The sequence below is a fragment of the Salvelinus sp. IW2-2015 genome, unplaced genomic scaffold (genome assembly GCF_002910315.2).
Source record: "Salvelinus sp. IW2-2015 unplaced genomic scaffold, ASM291031v2 Un_scaffold1277, whole genome shotgun sequence".
NCBI classification, from domain to species: domain Eukaryota; kingdom Metazoa; phylum Chordata; class Actinopteri; order Salmoniformes; family Salmonidae; genus Salvelinus; species Salvelinus sp. IW2-2015.
Genome location: NW_019942814.1, coordinates 193,242 through 210,159, shown reverse-complemented (window position 1 = coordinate 210,159; position 16,918 = coordinate 193,242). Strand labels below are relative to the sequence as shown.

Below are 16,918 nucleotides of genomic sequence, written 5' to 3'. Positions count from 1 at the left end.
AGTAACTTTCTAGAGATTTAAGCTACATTGGCGCAGGTAGCCTAGTGGTTAGAGTGTAGAGGCGGCAGGTAGCCATGTAGAGTGTAGAGGCGGCAGGTAACTAGTGTTAGAGTGTAGAGGCGGCAGAACCTAGTGGTTAGAGTTAGAGGCGGCAGGTAACCTAGTGTTAGAGTGTAGAGGTGGCAGTAACCTAGTGGTGAGGCAGTACCTAGTGTTAGAGTGTTGAGGCAGCAGGTGCCTAGTGGTTAGAGTTGTAGAGGCGGCAGGTAAACCTAGTGGTTAGAGGGCTGGTAACCTAGTGGTTAGAGTGTAGAGGCGGCAGGTAACCAGTGGTTAGAGGCAGGTAACCTGGTTAGGTGTAGAGCGGCAGGTAACCTTAGTGGTTAGAGGCAGGTAACCTAGTGGTTAGAGGTAGAGGGGAGGTACCTAGTGGTTAGAGCGGGGCCTAGTGGTTAGAGCAGGGTGGCCTAGGGTTAGAAGGTACCTAGTGGTTAGAGTTGTGAAGCGGCAGGTAGCTAGTGGTTAGAGTGTAGAAGCGGCAGGTAGCTAGTGGTTAGAGTCAGGGTAGCCTATGGTTAGAGGCAGGGTAGCTAGTGGTTAGAGGCAGGGTAGCCTAGTGGTTAGAGGCAGGGTAGCTATGGTTAGAGCAGGGTGGCCTAGTGGAGTTAGGGCAGGTGCCTAGTGGTTAGAGACAGGTGGCCTAGTGGTTAGAGGCAGGTAACCTAGTGGTTTAGAGCGTTGGTCCAGTAACCGAAAGGTTGCTAGATCGAATCCCCAAGCTGCCAAGGTACAAATCTGTTCTTCTGCCCCTGAACAAGGCAGTTAACCCACTAGAATAAAATAGTGGCCGTCATTGTAAATAAGAATTTGTTCTTAACCGACTTGCCTAGTTAAAAAAGATAAAATACAAATGATGGACTGTGAGTAGTTGGTCGTTGGTGAGGGCATGGACCTCGGGTAGAGGGGTCTTCAACTGTTGTAGGGTGGCAGGCTTTTATTCTAGCCCAACAAGATGTTTAGCGATTCGATGCGTTGATCTGAAGCGTTTTATTCTGAACAGAGATGCTGGAGCCGAGGTCGAAGGGAAGCCAAGCCGACCAGTGAAATAAGTTGGGGACAGGGAGAGGGACTCTGAGACTGCGCGCCAAAAGGACCTGCTACCGTCGAGGAAATGGTGAGTGTCTACTTAAGTCGTTTGGACGTCTGAAATCCCGCTGTCACTAAGAGAAGGTCAGTGGGGGGGGGGGGGGGGAACGTCCTCTCTCTGGTACTAACACTGTTTCTTCCTTTCCAGCCGACAGAGTTTGAGGAGAAAGCGGTGAAGAAGGTGGATGACTTGCTGGAGAGTTTACATGGGTATCAGAGATACAGAACTGGGTGAGTACACAACCCTTTTAAAATCCAGCTGGATTGGATTTCAGAAGCAGCGTAGGCATATCTTAACTTACGTTAATGTCTAGACCGGGAAAACGATCACAATACACATTTGTTTACTCTAAACAGAAACGTGTCGGTGTAACCGGTGTGAAATGGCTAGCTAGTTAGCGGTGGTACGCGCTAATAGCGTTTCAATCGGTGATGTCACTCGCTCTGAGACCTTGAAGTAGTTGTTCCCCTTTGCTCTGCAAGGGCCGCGGCTTTTGTGGCGCGATGGTAACGATGCTTCATGGGTGTCAGTTGTTGATGTATGCAAAGGGTCCCTGGTTCGAGCCCAGGTTGGGCGGAAGCTACACTGTTACATTGGTCATGAAGGCAGTTGTTCTAATCTGTGACAACTCCTCCCCCCCCCCCCCCCCCCCTCCTCTCTCTTCTCCCTTCCCCCCCCTCTCTCCGTTCCCCCCTCTCCCTTCTCTCCATTCCCCTCTCCTCTCTCCCCCTCTCTCCTCTCTCCCCCTCTCCTGTCTCCGTTCCCCTCCCTCCCCTCCCCCTCCCCCCCCCCCCCCCCCCCCCCCCTCTTCTAGCGGCGACCATGGTAGAGGTGGGTCGGGACAAGAAGAACCCTGATGAGTTTGCCATGGCTCTGGACGAGGCTCTCGGGGACTTCGCTTTTCCTGACGAGTTTGTGTTCGACGTCTGGGGCGCCATCGGAGACGCCAAACAGGGACGTCTTTAATGTTTTTAACTGATTACCCAGATCACCTAGCCTGGTCCAAGACAGCACAAACACATCTGGGACCAGGCTACCAAACCCCTGCTCCAGTGGACAAATATCAGCCAGTAGAGAAAGAGGGGTGGGTTTTGTAGGGGTGGGAATTACCAGGGACATCACGCAACGACACAACGATATGTATTGCGATTCTGTGATTTTATTCTCAATTTGATGTTTCCGAACATATTGCTCACTAAATGTCTGCTGCAGAAGGACAAGCTAGAGAATGAGGAAATTAGTTTTAAAATCAGTCATGGAAATAAGTCACTATGTAAAAAAAGATGAATTTTTACCTGAATTTTTTTGCGCAGGTACATCCAACTAGCGCTAGCTAACACTACCTTTGAAAATGAAAAAAATCGATACTTAAAGGAGTCAAAGTATCTACATAATATGGTCCAAAATAATATTATTATAATTTTATTCCTCTATTGTTGTTGTTATTATTATTATTATTATTATTATTATATACACCCTCGAAGACAGAATCACTTATTGATCAGTCATGTCCCACTCAACCTATTTCTCTGGAATACATCCAAAATGTAAACTCTATTTCCTTTATAGTGCACTACATGGCACCCTATTCCCTTTATAGTGTACTACTTGGAACCCTATTCCCTTTATAGTGCACTACTTGGCACCCTATTCCCTTTATAGTGCACTACATGGCACCCTATTCCCTTTATAGTGTACTACTTGGAACCCTATTCCCTTTATAGTGCACTACATGGCACCCTATTCCCTTTATAGTGTACTACTTGGCACTATTTCCTTTTATAGTGCACTACTTGGCACCCTATTCCCTTTATAGTGCACTACTTGTCCTTTTCCACGGGTTACAAAGGGTATGCACCTCTGATGTCTGAATCACTACTTCTAATAACTGGTGTGAATTGTAATGTACTAATGATCACATACTACTGTTAATCGTGGCTTTTTATATTGTGTTTTCAAATGTCGCTGTGGAGTTGTAAACCCCAGCAGATCCCCCATCAGAAACAGACGCTGTGCGGTCTTCATATGTTCCAACGCCTCACAGACGACTGTTTTATTTAGAGCCGACAGAGAAGTCAAACCAATAGTTTGGTTTTTAATCTAGCTATGGAGAGTCCACTTTCCAGCTAACATTCCTTCACTCTTTGTGGCATTTTTTTGTTGTACAGGCTGCTTAGTATATAATTATCTTATAATAGATAAATACTTATTTTTGTTTATTTATTTGTTCAAATAAACTTTCATTTATTTTAAGCTGGAAAATGTTTTATAAAATCTCAAGACCGACGATAGGAATTCGACAGAAATCTTGAAAAGGTTTTGACTTGTGGCCAATTGCAATTCAAAATGTCTGACACTGTCGAAAGAAACTACTGTCGAATGAATTGACACACTGAATTTGAACAGTAATTAATTCTTACTGTAGTATGTGTATCGAGTTGTTTTAGAGAGGTTTACTACTGAACACAGCTTCAGTGTTTTATGGAAATACTTTAAGGGATCACTGTTAGACCAAAAAATAAATGTACTATTCTCTAGCTGAGTGTTTGTATTATTCATTAACTACTGAGAAGTTAGATACATGTACATATTATTTTCTGTACGTGGCCGAAAACCCAGTCAGTGCATGACTAAGGCCGTATCAAATCAAACGTTTTATTTGTCACATACACATGGTTAGCAGATGTTAATGCGAGTGTAGCGAAATGCGTGTTAAGCGTTACGGCGAGATTGAAATGTAAAGGCGACGTCGGAAACCACCTTTATTTCTAGGTCACGATTCAGATTGAATAGCGATCACAGTCGCTTTGGATAAAAGCATTTGGTAGATTTAGTCATTTCCCCACACGTCCTTATCCAGAGCGACTTGAACGAGCGTTGAAGTCGTCATATTGGCGGAGACAAATACTACATTAGCTTCCACCAGGTCATTCCACAACAAACTTTATTAACACTTGGCTGTGTACATACATGTAAAAAAAAATAATAATAATACAGCATGACAAGACTTATCGTGTCCCTTCTATTCTTCACAGAAAGCAGTTTGGTCTCGTCAGAATTATGAGCCGCTTGGGGGTGGTCCACACGAAACAAAATCATTTTTAGCAATTGAACATTTTGCCCCAGATAAAAATGACTGGATTCAACATTTTATTGATGTACTGATTTTAAAAGAAATCCCCCCCCCCCCTCATGGAAAAAAAAGGAGATAGAATTCAAGGCTCCCTTGTATACATTGACAGAGCGAGCGTTTCAAAAACGAAATCGTTGGAAACACGTTAACGTTGAAAGAGAGAACTCTTACCGTCTGAAGTCGTGTGTAAAAAGTGTGTGTGTTTTTAAATACAGGACAGTTTATGGGTCCAGGCTATTCTGTTGATCAACTTCTACAGAGTTGTTATTATGGCCTGTAATTCAACCTCGAATTACATGTCGATATGTGGATCGATTACATCAGAAGTTTACGATTTAAAAACAAGTTACATGGAGAAGAACCTAAAAACTTCAGCACCTATGTGTCAGATAGACGATTTGCTTCTGGTTGACCAAGATGGGACTCCCATTCATTCCCTCTCTAGAGTACTATACAGTTGAAACAACTAGAGGATTGTGGAGGTACTGGAACAAATGTAAAACAAACAAACAAAAAATAGTTGGTTTCTGGACAGTAACTTTCAACAGGTTAAGGGTGAGGAGAGAAACTGGATACACACTGATGGAAAGAGAGCCCTGAAATGTGCCCCTACTAGGCTTCAGAGTGCAGTAAGCATGTGATAGTGAAGGGACGGAGTGGACACTTCAGGTTCGAAGGGTAGTGGAGAAGAAACCCTGCAGCCTTCTCTCTCCCCACATATCCTAACACCTTACAGCTCGTCTTCAATGTGGGTCCTGAAGGCATCTCCTGTCAACTTCTCCTGAGCTTGTTTCATAGCAGACACAACTACACACACACGCACACACAGGGGGGAAAAGGAGCAGTCAGAAGATTGACCTAAGCAAGGTACTGCAATGATTCATCATACGAACCTACAATATGGGATTCTCACCTTGGTCTGCGTTGCTGTAAAAAAACTTGTAGTTCGGGTTTCCGTTTTTGTTGGTGATCTCAGGGTGGACTTTACCACTGGGGTCTATGGGGTAGAAAGGGACAGGAACGTAGAGACAGCGTTAGAATGATGGGGGTTGGGAGCACAGAAAATTATGAATGAAAAAAAAACTACAGTTTTAGTTAGCTCTCACAGAATAACATATGTAGAGACCTAGCAACAGTCTCCTGGGGATGTCTCCACCATCAGGACTGTAGGGGTTCTTCCTAGCAACATCGTCCTGGGGATGCTCCACCATCAGGACCTGTAGGGGTTCTTACTAGCAACAGTATCCTGGGGATGTCTCCACCATCAGGACTGTAGGGTTCTTCCCTAGCAACAGTATCCTGGGATGTCTCCACCATCAGGACTGTAGGGGTTCTTCTACCTAGCAACAGTATCCTGGGGATGTCTCCACCATCAGGACTTGTAGGGGTTCTTACCTAGCAACAGTATCCTGGGGATGTCTCCACCTTCAGGACTGTAGGGTTCTTACTAGCAACAGTATCCTGGGGATGTCTCCACCACCAGGACTGTAGGGGTTCTTACCTAGCAACAGTATCCTGGGGATGTCTCCACCACCAGGACTGTAGGGGTTCTTACCTAGCAACAGTATCCTGGGATGTCTCCACCACCAGGACTGTAGGGGTTCTTACCTAGAACAGTATCCTGGGGATGTCTCCACCACCAGGACTGTAGGGGTTCTTACCTAGCAACAGTATCCTGGGGATGTCTCCACCTTACAGGACTGTAGGGGTTCTTACCTAGCAACAGTATCCTGGGGATGTCTCCACCACAGGACTGTAGGGTTCTTACCTAGCAAACAGTATCCTGGGGATGTCTCCACCACCAGGACTGTAGGGTTTCTTACCTAGCAACAGTATCCTGGGGATGTCTCCACCACCAGGACTGTAGAGGTTCTTACCTAGGAACAGTATCTGGGGATGTATCCACCATCAGGACTGTATGCCTCATCTTTAGGCTCCTCCTCATCCTGAGAACATAACATTTAGTATTAATTCATATAAGTAGTGACATAGGGACCTGTACTACGGTGTATTCAGACTATACCACATTTTGTTACGTTACAGCCTTATTCTAAAATGGATAAGCAGTTTTTCCCCCCTCTCAATCTACACACAATACCCTATGAAAATTATATTTTCCACTTAGTACTTATAAGTATTTTTCTGCCCTTTTTTGTGATATCCCATTGGTAGTTACAGTCTTGTCCCTTCGCTGTAACTCCCGTACGGACTCGGGATAGGCGAAGGTCGACAGCCATGCGTCATCCGAAACACGACCCTGCCAAGCCGCACTGCTTCTCGACACGCTGCTCTCTTAACCGCGGAAGCCAGCCGCACCAATGTGTCGGAGGAAACACCTTCCAACTGGCGACCGTATCAGCGTGCCCTGCGCCCAGCCCACCACAGGAGTCGCTAGAGCGCGATGGGATGGTTGTCCTTCTGGAAGGTTCTCCCATCTCCACAGAGGAACTCTGGAGCACTATCAGAGTTACCATCGGGTTCTTGGTCACCTCCCTGACCAAGGCCCTTCTCCCCCGATTGCTCAGTTTGGCCGGGCAGCCAGCTCTAGGAAGAGTCTTAGTGGTTCTAAACTTCTTCCATTTAAGAATGATGGAGGCCACTGTGTTCTTGGGGACCTTCAATGCTGCGAAATGTTTTGGTACCCTTCCCCAGATCTGTGCCTCGACACAATCCTGTCTCGGAGTTCTACGGACAATTCCTTCAACCTCATGGCTTGGTTTTCGCTCTGACATGCACTGTCAACTGTGGGACCTTATATAGACAGGTGTGCCTTTCCAAATCATGTCCAATCAATTTAATTTACCATAGTGGACTCCAATCAAGTTGTAGAAACATCTCAAGGATGATCAATAGAAACAGGATGCACCTGAACCATTTTGAGCTCAATTTCAAGTTTCATAGCAAAGGCTGAATACTTATGTAAATAAGGTATGTTTATTTTTTTATACATTGCAAACATTTCTAAAAAAAACGTTTGGCTTTGTCATTGGGATATTGTGTGTAGATTCAAGAGGAAAATAATAATTTAATACATTTTAGATTAAGGCTTTAACGTAACAATTTTGAAAAAAAGTCAAGGGGTCTGAATACTTTCCGAATGCACTGTATTATAATGTGGTTACTTTATAACAGAATGTAATTTTAGGACCCCTTTAGGTAGAACATATTTTATTTGGCCTTTAGCCCATAGAAACACACTGAATAACATTCATAAAGGGGGAAAATGACAGTCACAAAAATGTATCATAAGGAATAAGCTTTTGAAGTGTCTGTCCTGTATATCTAGGAAATATATATATTTTGGGGACATATTTAACCCCTCATTTTTGTTGGCACAATACTACCTCCATACTTCCATTTGTTTATATGAGTTACCTTCAGATGAGTCTCGTGACACTGTGGGGATCGTAGAGCAAAACAGAGAACAACATGGTGTTCGCGAGAGTCTCCCCTTTCCATAGAGTGGTCATACCGTTAAGATGCTACATACTTTGGTGAGAAGACTGATTTTTTTTGGGGGGGGGGGGGGGGGGGGGTTCGTGATCTGACAAACACGGCTCTTAACTCTGCCACCTTTCAACGCAGGAAGGCGTTAGGCGGCTTGAGACGCAGCCCATTCAACAACAACAAAAAACCTCTCTCTCGCTTAAACTGACAGATTTCAAATGGGGATTTTTTTTATTTTGTTACACAGTCCATTATCCTCACCTCCAGGTTGACCATGACAAAGTTGTGCGCCAGCTCAGAGATCTCCTTGGACTCGGCGAACTTGGGCTTCAGAGCTGGAGGCAGAAAACTGAACGTGATGATGGCTTCATTGTGCAAGGTAAATGTAAAATCAGGTTATTATAAAAAGAGGAAGGTCTTTACCTTTGCAGGCCCCACACCATGTCTTGTGGATGATAACCATCAGTGGTAGTCCACTGTGAAGAGGATAAAGTCATCGCGTTTAAAAAGGACACAAACTTCCCCAACAGTTCCGTACAATTGACATCTATCTTGCAAGATATATATGCATTAGTCGGGGCAAAACATTTTTCCAGCACTGTAAACTTAATACTCAAAACGAGTTTGCTTCCATTTAGTTCCTAGTGAATACAAACCCCCATGAACTCTTCCAGAGAAGTGTTTATATCAGGAGTTACACATCCTTACCTGGCCTCTGCCTCCTTCTTCCCATCGTCCAGACTCCTCCAATGGATGCCGTCTCCGAACCCTGGGAGGAGAATCACATTCGATAGTGTCAAGTTATTGTGTCGGGCTGTTTACGTAACTGGTTAACGAGGACACGGGGGGGGGGGTCTTTTGTCTTCGCTGAAAGGAGATGAGAGGATCATTGCTGGGAACTGAACACGGTGAATCTTACATGCTTTGTTCCCCAGTAACTTGATTTTACTATGTTGATAATATGACTGCAGGGTGGCGTGTGTACTATGAATATTGTAGACAAACTAGGTCTCAGATAAAGTTTCCATTTAAAATTCTACTTTGTCTATATAGCTGCATGGTGAAATTAGAGTGCCTGACTGCACTAGTGCTCCTGTGGCTGAGTGGAAGCCAAGACCCCGCAGCAATGTTCCATCATCTAGTGGGAAGCCTTCCCAGAAGAGTGGAGGCTGTTATAGCAGCAATGTTCCAACATCTAGTGGAAAGCCTTCCCAGAAGGGTGGAGGCTGTTACAGCAGCAATGTTCCAACATCTAGTGGAAAGCCTTCCCTGAAGAGTGGAGGCTGTTACAGCCGCAAATGTTCCAACATCTAGTGGAACCTTCCCGAAGAGTGGAGGCTGTTATAGCAGCAATGTTCCAACATCTAGTGGAAGCCTTCCCAGAAGAGTGGAGGCTGTTTATAGCAGCAATGTTCCAACATCTAGTGGAAAGCCTTCCAGAAGAGAGGAGGCTGTTACAGCAGCAATATTCCATCATCTAGTGGAGCCTTCCCAGAAGAGAGGAGGCTGTTACAGCAGCAATGTTCCATCATCTAGTGGAAGCCTTCCCAGAAGAGTGGAGGCTGTTATAACAGCAATGTTCCAACATCTAGTGGAAAGCCTTCCCAGAAGAGTGGAGGCTGTTACAGCAGCAATGTTCCAACATCTAGTGGAAAGCCTTCCAGAAGAGTGGAGGCTGTTATAGCAGCAATGTTCTATCATCTAGTGGAAAGCCTTCCCAGAAGAGTGGAGGCTGTTACAGCAGCAAAGGGGAGGGGACCAACTCCATATTAACACCCATGATTTTGGAATGAGATGTTTACCGAACAAAGTGTCCACATACTTTTGGTCATGTAGTGAGAATATTTTCCACGGCAAAAAATAAAACACGAAGCAGACAGGTCTTTAGTCCTTTAAAAAGCTGCATATGTGTCAAATATTAGGTGCTATAGCTTGGAAAATAAATACATGTGACAACATGGATGTTTTGTTTCAACATCAGGGCTGTTTTCTTAGAGAAGTCAACTCCGCTTGGTGTTGTGTCTTCCTTGCCACGATACTGGTATCGTCCCGGCTCTAATCAGTAACACACTGTGAATAACATAGCACACCATTGCTTTCTCATAATCTTGAGGGGGAGAAGTTGAAGACAACTAGAGAAGAGAGGATGTAGACCATTTGAGGCCAACGAACGAAGACGAGCAGAAGAGACTCCAACCTGACTTGCTGGAAACACGAGAAACCACTTGGTGCGTGAGGACACACACACCAATCCTCTGTAGCCTCTTCAAATGGTGTTCATTTCAATACTTGGAACTGTCGCAAACATTAATCTCTCCTGTCTCCCTCACAGGTTTCACAGGGGAACTATGAGGCACAGAGAGGCATGAGGAGAGAGGCATGAGGCAGATGGCTGGAGAGAGGCATGAGGCAGATGGCTGGAGAGAGGCATGAGGCAGATGGCTGGAGAGAGGCATGAGGCAGATGGCTGGAGAGAGGCATGAGGCAGATGGTGGAGAGAGGCATGAGGCAATGGCTGAGAGCATGAGGCGATGGCTGGAGAGGCATGAGGCAGATGCTGGGAGGAGGCATGGGCAGATGGCTGGAGAGAGGCATGGGCAGATGGCTGGAGAGAGACAAGAGCAGATGACAGAGAGAGGCATGAGGCAGATGACAGGAGAGAGGCATGAGGCAGATGACAGGAGAGAGGCATGAGGCAGATGGCTGGAGAGAGGCATGAGGAGGCATGAGGAAGATGACAGGAGAGAGGCATGAGGCAGATGACAGGAGAGGCAGATGACAGGAGAGAGGCAGATGACAGGAGAGAGGCATGAGGCAGATGACAGCAGAGAGGCATGAGGCAGATGACAGCAGAGAGGCGAGGCAGATGACAGCAGAGAGGCATGAGGCAGATGGCAGGAGAGAAGAGAGAGGTGGTGTATGCCAGGAGATGAAGACCCTGATCCAAATAAGATTTATTTATAAAGCCCTTCTTACATCAGCTGATATCTCAAAGTGCTGTACAGAAACCCAGCCTAAAACCCCAAACAGCAAGCAATGCAGGTGTAGAAGCACGGTGGCTAGGAAAACTCCCTAGAAAGGCCAGAACCTAGGAAGAAACCTGAGAGGAACCAGGCTATGAGGGGTGGCCAGTCCTCTTATGGCTGTGCCGGGTGGAGATTATAACAGAACATGGCCAAGATGTTCAAATGTTCATAGATGACCAGCAGGGTCAAATAATAATAATCAAGGACACACACGTTAGAGCCAGCCCCCACTCCTGATCCGAGGACACACACACATTAGAGCCAGCCTCCACTCCTGATCCAAGGACACACACACACACATTAGAGCCAGCCCCCACTCCTGATCCGAGGACACACACACATTAGAGCCAGCCTCCATCCTGATCCGAGGACACACACACATTAGAGCCAGCCTCACTCCTGATCCGAGGACACACACACACACACACACACACACACACACACACACACACACACACACACACACACACCACACACGTTAGAGCCAGCCCCACTCCTGACGAGGACCACACGTTAGAGCCAGCCCCCACACCTGATCCGAGGACACCACAGTTAAGCCAGCCCCCACACCTGATCCGAGGACACACACTTTAGACGCAGCCCCCACTCCTGATCCGAGGACACACACTTAGAGCCAGCCTCCACTCCTGATCCGAGGACACACAACACACCACTAGAGCCAGCCCCCATCCTGTCCGAGACACACACACACACACATTAGAGCACCCCCACTCCTGATCAAGGACACACACACACACACATTAGAGCCAGCACCCACACCTGATCCGAGGACACACACACACACACCACACTTAGAGCCAGCACCCACACCTGATCCGAGGACACACACACACACACACACATTAGAGCCGCCCCACTCCTGATCCAGGAGACACACACACCATTAGAGCCAGCCCCCACTCTGATCTAGGACCAACACATTAGAGCCAGCACCACTCCGATCTAGGACACACACACACACATTAGAGCCAGCCCCACTCCTGACTCGAGGACACAACAACACACATTAGAGCCAGCCCCCACTCCTGATCCGAGGACACACACACTTAGAGCCAGCCCCCACTCCTGATCCGAGGACACCCACACACACATTAGAGCCAGCCCCCACTCCTGTCCGAGGACACACACACACCACTAGAGCCAGCCCTCCACTCCTGATCCGAGGACACACACACACACACATTAGAGCCAGCCCCACTCCTGATCCGAGGACACACACACACCATTAGAGCCAGCCCCACTCCTGATCCGAGGACACACACACACATTAGAGCCAGCCTCCACTCCTGATCCGAGGACACACACACACACACACACCACACACATTAGAGCCAGCCTCACTCCTGATCCGAGGCACACACACACATTAGAGCCAGCCTCCACTCCTGATCCGAGGACACACACACATTAGAGCCAGCCTCCACTCCTGATCCGAGACACACACCACACACATTCGAGGCCAGCACCCACTCCTGATCCGAGGACACACACACATTAGAGCCAGCCTCCACTCCTGATCCGAGGACACACACACACACATTAGAGCCAGCCCCCACTCCTGATCCGAGGACACACACACATTAGAGATTATAATGCATGTTAGTAGCCTCGTTGAGAAGGTTTTCATTTTGAGAACACAATTAAAAGTGCCTTTTTTAGAAGGCTATCCTGTTAAGAGACTAGCCAGGTAACATGGCATGAATGATCAATTAAAATATGTACCTTGAGGGCCTCCCGGGTGGCGCAGTGGTCTAGGGCACTGCATCGCAGCGCTAGCTGCGCCACCAGAGACTCTGGGTTCGCGCCCAGGCTCTGTCGCAGCCGGCCGTGACCGGGAGGTCCGTGGGGCGATGCACAATTGGCCTAGTTAGGGTTAGGGAGGGTTTGGCCGGCAGGGATGTCCTTGTCTCGTCGCGCACCAGCGACTCCTGTGGCGGGCCGGGCGCAGTGCGCGCTAACCAAGGTAGCCAGGTGCACGGTGTTTCCTCCGACACATTGGTGCGGCTGGCTTCCGGGTTGGAGGCGCGCTGTGTTAAGCAGCAGTGCGGCTTGGTTGGGTTGTGTTTCGGAGGCTTTCGACCTTCGTCTCTCCCGAGCCCGTACGGGAGTTGTAGCGATGAGACAAGATAGTAATTATTAGCAATTGGATACCACGAAAATTGGGGAGAAAGGGGGGTAAAATTAAAAAAAATATATATATAAAATAAAATAAAAAAATATGTACCGTGCAAGGTGGGTCATCTTAGCTAGTGCAAAACCATGGCAAGCTCGTCTATCATTTATGGATATTTTAGTAGCTAGTGATATTAGCAGGACCGCTTGCTACAGGATTTTACTATAACCGCTTGCGTGCAGGATTTTACTATAAATTTCACAATGGACATTGGCAGCATCATTTGTTGAGTCTCACTAGCTGGGATGGAGTGGATACTTAACTCTACTTGTCTGTAGCTAATGCTTTCCGAACAGACACGTTCACTTGTGGGATCGTCTGAGACCAGCCACCCGGACAGCTGATGAAACTGTGGGTTTGCACAACCTTAGAATTTGTCAGAATTTGTCAGAAACCGTCTCGGGGAAGCTCATCTTTGTGCTTGTCGTCACCAAGGTCTTGACTGATTTCAGTCAATGCACACCTTCGATGGCCACTGGCACGCTGGATAAGTGTGCTCTTCACAGATGAATTCCGGTTTCAAACTGTACCAACAAACACAGCTGCATTTTAATGACGGCAATTTGAATACCGTGACGAGATCCAGAAGCCCATTGTGGTGCCATTCATCCACCACCATCACCTCATGTTTCAGCACGATAATACACGGCCCCATGTCGCAAGGATCTGTACACAACTCCTGGAAGCTGAAAATGTCCCAATTCTTCCGTGGCCTGCAGACTCACCAGACATGTCACCTATTGAGCATGTTTGGGATGCTCTGGATCGACGTGTACTACAGCGTGTTCCAGTTCCCACCAATATCCAGCAACTTCGCACAGCCATTGAAGAGGAGTGGCACAGCGGTCTAAGGCACTGCAGCGTAGCCTAGTGGTTAGAGCGTTGGACTAGTAACCGAAAGGTTGCAAGATCGAATCCCCGAGCTGACAAGGTACAAATCTGTCATTCTGCCCCTGAACAAGGTAGTTAACCCACTGTTCCTAGGCTGTCATTGAAAATAAGAATTTGTTCTTAACTTACTTGCCTAGTTAAATAAAGATAAAAAAATAAATCTCAGTGCTAGAGGTGTCACTACAGACCCTGGTTTGATTCCAAGCTGTATCCCAATCACGGGTGGTTGTGAGTCCCATACATAGGGCGTCGCACAATTGGCCCAGCGTCGCCGGGGTAGGCCGTAATTGTAAATAAGAATTTGTTGTTAACTGACTTGCCAAGTCAAATAGGGTTAAGGTTCCCACACACTGCCATATCAACAGATGGAAGACAGAGTGGACTACTTGTGTTAATAAGCCACGTTCGTCTCCTAACACCTGTGTGTAAACGGAAGACTGACACCACAAAAACGTGATGTCACTGAAAAATACTGGATTAAAAAACGGATTTAAAAACAGTGTATATTTAGCATTTGTGAAATTATTTTGATGTGATAATGAAAAAAGTAGAGGGCTTTATGTTTTTACTGCCGTACCGTAATTAGGAATCGATTAGCGATTAAAAATGAGTATTTGGCTGTTTTGGCTTCCAAAGCAAATTTGCCTCGAAACGCAACAGGTAAGGTCCTTGGACTATAAGGAGTAACGTTAGCCTCCTTTAGTACATTGGGCCACATACAGTCTGATTAACCAGGCTGTAATAACCAATGAATTGATGTATACAGCCTGAAAGTAAAATCGTGTATATGTTCATTACAAGCCATTCTGTTTAATAAAATTACATTTAAAAACTTACTCTACTGGTTGTCTTTGCGGTGTGTCCAACTGCTCAAAACGTATTTTTTTAATATCCTCCCCTGATTCCAAATATAACATTCATTGTCATTGGCATGCTTGGTTCAATAGCTATTGATGAGAGAATATTCTATATAAAAACTAACTTTACCAAAGTGACTAACCGAACCATATACAGTACCTCCCTACCAGCTCTCTAAAAGGTCAACAATACATTCCTGTGGATAGTGTGTAGAATTTCGAGCCGCTGAAGGACAAAACAGTACAGACAACTGGTAGAGTACATTTGTATGTAATTGTATTCAACATTCTGGCTCTTAAGAAACATTTACAAGATTTTGCAGGCATTAGCCTGTATACCAATTAAGGCTGTATACGAATTCATTGTTTCAATTTTCAAAGTCACGTGTAATGCCGTTCTTGGAGCTTTAAACCCAATAACAATGTAATACTAAAAGTAAATATGTATCACTACAGCATGATTAATCAGATTACCACACCCAATGAGACATGGGTGAGGTTTGTTTGCAATATACAGGTAGCCTACGGGCCAGAAATTGTGTCGTCGACAACACAAAGCTGATAAAGCTTTAAAAGTTAGATAACTCAAACTGGGTTGTTACTATTTACCACAGCCACAAAGTCAGTGGCTATATCGTCAAAATTCCTGAAAACAAAAATTCGCTTTTTGGTCTTAATTTAAGATAGAATTTGGCATACGGTTAGCAGTGTGGTTAGGTTCAAAATAAGCGGAGTTTAGACATAAGTATGACTTTGTGGATGTGGTAACTAGTGACGACCCTCAAACAGCTAGCAAGCAAGAATCTTGTTAGCATGACCTGATGATTGCTAAAATAACGTTAGTTAGCTAGTTTTCAAAGCTCCCACCGAAGCTACATTTGACTCTTACCTCTCGCATTCGCCTCAGCTGCAACCTTCTGAATATGAGTCAGAGAAAATAAAACATAAGAGGACAACAAAGCGATATTCACAAGAGGGGACTGCATATTTGTAGCTGTGTCGGCCTTTCTTCCAACAAACTAAAGCACACGGTGAAATACACCGGAAGTGATGTTCGTTTGGATAGGAAAAGGGTTTCCACCAGTTACCATAGCCACAAAGTCTAAATTAGCTTTTTTTTTTTTGCATTTTTGCATTTAAGGTTAGGGTTGGATGTAAAGTCAACCGTTTGGTTGTTAGGGTTAGGTTTAAAATATCATTTTAATTGTAAAACTGTGTAAAAAAAAATAGGCGGGTTTATTACTTTGTGGCTGTGTTAACTAGTGACGAACAGGAAAAAGTGAGTTGAAGGGGGGCGGTTCGAACTTCAAAATACAAGTCCTCGTTTCTTCTTTGTACAGTCTACAGTGCCTTCGGAAAGTATTCATAGCCCTTGTCTTAGTCCAAAAATGTGTGTGTTATAGTCTAAATTCAAAACGGATTCAATAGATTTTTTTTCTCACCCATCTACACACAATAACCGACAATGTTCAGGCCCAAAAAATTGTCAAAGACTCCAGTCACCCAAGTCATAAACTGTTCTCTCTGCTACCTCACGCCAAGCGGTACCGGAGCGAGTGCCAAGTCTAGGTCCAAAAGGCTCCTTAACAGCTTCTACCCCCAAGCCATAAACTGCTGAACAATTAATAAAATGGCCACCCGGGCAATTTACATTGACCCCCCTTGTTTTTACACTGCTGATTCTCGCTGTTACCTATCTATGCATAGTCACTTTACCCCTACCTACATGTACAAATTACCTCGACTAACCTGTAACCTGTATATAGCCTCATTATTGTTATTTTATTGTGTTACTTTTTCTTCTTCTTCTTTAGTTTATTTAGTAAATATTTTCTTAAAACTGCATTGTTGTGTCTTCTTGGTAAGCAACTACAGTGTAGATTTGGCCTTTTGTTTTAGGTTATTGTCCTGCTGAAAGGTGAATTCAAGGGCTTGTAAGTAAGCATTTCACGGTAAGGTCTACACTTGTTGTATTCAGCGCATGTGACAAATAACATTTGATTTGAATGGCAAAGTGAAAACATGTTTTTAGAAATTTTAGCTAATTTATTGGAAATAAAATACAGAAAGATCTCATTTAAATACCTATTCACATTTACATTTTTACATTTTAGTCACTTAGCAGACACTCTAATCCAGAGCGATTTACAGTTGAAGTCGGAAGTTTACATACACTTAGGTTGGAGTCATTAAAACTCTAAGATTCTATTTGAAGAAGTAGGG

The 16,918-nt window shown here is 45.4% G+C and overlaps 2 protein-coding genes across 3 annotated transcripts in view; one reads left to right on the top strand and one right to left on the bottom strand.

Annotated features, from left to right (window-relative positions):
* Positions 1–3,684, top strand: part of gipc2 (GIPC PDZ domain containing family, member 2) — a 59,223-nt gene extending 55,539 nt beyond the window's left edge. The window contains 5 exon segments of the mRNA XM_070438904.1: positions 1,061–1,146; positions 1,148–1,174; positions 1,295–1,348; positions 1,350–1,377; positions 1,962–3,684. Of these exon segments, the coding sequence (XP_070295005.1) occupies positions 1,061–1,146; positions 1,148–1,174; positions 1,295–1,348; positions 1,350–1,377; positions 1,962–2,113 (347 nt within the window). The 3' untranslated portion in view covers positions 2,114–3,684.
* A 390-nt stretch (positions 3,685–4,074) lies between these two features.
* On the bottom strand, positions 4,075–15,747 carry txndc12 (thioredoxin domain containing 12 (endoplasmic reticulum)). Of its 2 annotated transcripts, none has more exons than XM_070438906.1 (8): positions 15,585–15,747; positions 8,436–8,496; positions 8,151–8,203; positions 7,989–8,062; positions 6,187–6,226; positions 5,942–5,971; positions 5,194–5,277; positions 4,075–5,087 (listed from the first exon to the last, which is right to left on the bottom strand). In XM_070438906.1, exons 1-8 carry the CDS (start codon positions 15,679–15,681, stop codon positions 5,011–5,013), a joined length of 516 nt encoding a protein of 171 aa, XP_070295007.1. In that variant the 5' UTR covers positions 15,682–15,747; the 3' UTR covers positions 4,075–5,010. The 2 variants fall into 2 exon arrangements, with proteins under 2 accessions (XP_070295007.1, XP_070295006.1); XM_070438905.1 differs by lacking the exon at positions 5,942–5,971 and adding an exon at positions 5,997–6,020 and having other exon boundaries at positions 6,181–6,226; positions 15,585–15,724.
* Between the last annotated feature and the right edge of the window lie 1,171 nt (positions 15,748–16,918).

Excerpts from the sequence above, each read along its gene's own strand:
- txndc12 (XM_070438906.1), bottom strand. The coding sequence starts at position 15,681 with ATGCAGTCCCCTCTTGTGAATATCGCTTTGTTGTCCTCTTATGTTTTA. Across the intron at positions 5,972-6,186 it reads TGAGGCATACAGTCCTGATG|GTGGAGACATCCCCAGGATA; the intron begins GTGGATACATCC and ends CAGTCCTGTAAG. Across the intron at positions 5,088-5,193 it reads TTACAGCAACGCAGACCAAG|TTGTGTCTGCTATGAAACAA; the intron begins GTGAGAATCCCA and ends GTGTGTGTGTAG.